The 1532-nt window shown below is 63.2% G+C and overlaps 1 protein-coding gene across 1 annotated transcript in view; it reads right to left on the bottom strand.

The window, feature by feature from the left end:
- Positions 1-24: 24 nt before the first annotated feature.
- The window catches only part of PGS1 (phosphatidylglycerophosphate synthase 1), a 7328-nt gene continuing 5820 nt past the window's right edge, over positions 25-1532 (bottom strand). Inside the window, exons 8-9 of the mRNA XM_010151497.1 lie at positions 707-948; positions 25-150 (exon numbers count right to left, since the gene is read on the bottom strand). Of these exons, the coding sequence (XP_010149799.1) occupies positions 25-150; positions 707-948 (368 nt within the window). The remainder of the gene's footprint in view (positions 151-706; positions 949-1532) is intronic.

Genomic DNA, 1532 nt, shown 5'->3' with positions numbered 1-1532 from the left:
TGAGTTGGCTGCAGGGAGGCTCGGTTACATTCCACCCGGGAACGACGCCTCCCGCGTCGTGGAGGTCTGCAGTTCCCGTGACAGGCGCTGCACAGGGCTCCAAACCGGGCCGGAACCCAAGGGTGGGGGTAATCCCGGTGGGAATGCACCCTGCAGGAAGGGGTGCGCAGGGAGAGAGAGCGAGAGGAGCCAAAGGCTTTACAAATCCGCAGCCACACGTCCGGTGCCAACCAATAACCGGGAGACTCAGGGGTGTCTCTCGGCTCGGCCCAGGAAGGAAGGATTAGCCGGCACTGTTTCCTGCTTGGGAGCTCACGTTCCCTTCCGGGAGCCAGGCTCCATGCGCACTGCCCTTCATCCCTCTCCAGGGCTCCCCCTTTTCCCTCCTCCGCCCTCTCCTCCCTTTCACACGTCTGGCTCCTGCAGAGGGAAGCTGCGGGATCAAACACGTGCCAAAGGGCCGAGCGTGCCAGAGAAGGGAGCGACAGGCCGATCCTTCCAGCACTCCCACAGGGAAACGGAAAGAAGGCAGCACACCCCGTCCCTCCCTCCGGCTGAGCATGGAGCTGCTGAGCTCCTCGCGCCCTGCCCTCGAAGCACCGCATCGTGGCCGGGCACGTCCACGGGAAGGCACGGCTGGGAGAGGGACTGCCTGCCACGTGCGCGGTGGCAGCTCGGAAAAGCAGCCCGTGCATTCCAAACTCACTCTGTGCCAAACCACAAAATCCCACTTGGGAGTCAGCAGTGCCCGGCAAGAGGAGGATCCTGTGAACCACAGCTGGCTGGAGCGTGCGCTTCCAAGAGGGCCCCCCCGCGACTTCCCACTCCGGCAGGCCCTGCCGCCGGGGCCTGCTGCACCGGAGCGCCCGGTCTCGCTGCCGGAGAGGCACTGCTTGGCAGGGAGGTTCGTCCCTTCGGCAGAGGCAGCTTTGTGACGCTGGGTGTTCTCTGCAGCCAGGAGAAGGCCGCTCCGCAGCTCTCCCTGCCCCCTGGGAACCCGCGGGCCAGCCCTGCAGGAAGCAGGGCAGAGGCATTCCCATAACAGCTGGCTCCATAAGCAAAGAGCTGGAGAACTCCGGAACAGGGGCCACATCCTTCCAGCATCCAAACCGGACACGTGCTGGAGCGGGCAGCGCTGACAGTAGGGACTGTCGGAGGGGACGGAGCCGCCTCGGGAAGTGACACGGTGACGAGCTCGGCCGCGTGATCAGGGTAATGGAAGCTGCTGGAACACGGCAAAGACGGCTCCGCTCAGCCAAGGGCCGCATCCAGCCGGGACAGTGGGTCCTTGTTGAGGTGCTCCACCTGTGCACCCTCACGTGAGGATCTAGATAGGGTGTCCCACACATCAGACTTCCCAAAAAACATCCTCAGTGAAGAACAGCAGCTTAGGAAGCGTGAAAATCCGATACTGAGCAGCCAAACACTTAGGGCCGCGTGTAAAGCAGAACGCGAGAGGCAAGGACGTGCACTCTGCAGAAGGGCAATTTAGAGACAAAACCAGAGCAACCGGCCAGGGGAAAGCATTCCTG

The sequence above is a fragment of the Eurypyga helias genome, unplaced genomic scaffold, assembly GCF_000690775.1.
Source record: "Eurypyga helias isolate BGI_N326 unplaced genomic scaffold, ASM69077v1 scaffold21905, whole genome shotgun sequence".
Taxonomy (NCBI): Eukaryota; Metazoa; Chordata; class Aves; order Eurypygiformes; family Eurypygidae; genus Eurypyga; species Eurypyga helias.
This window is presented reverse-complemented; position numbering and strand designations above follow the sequence as displayed.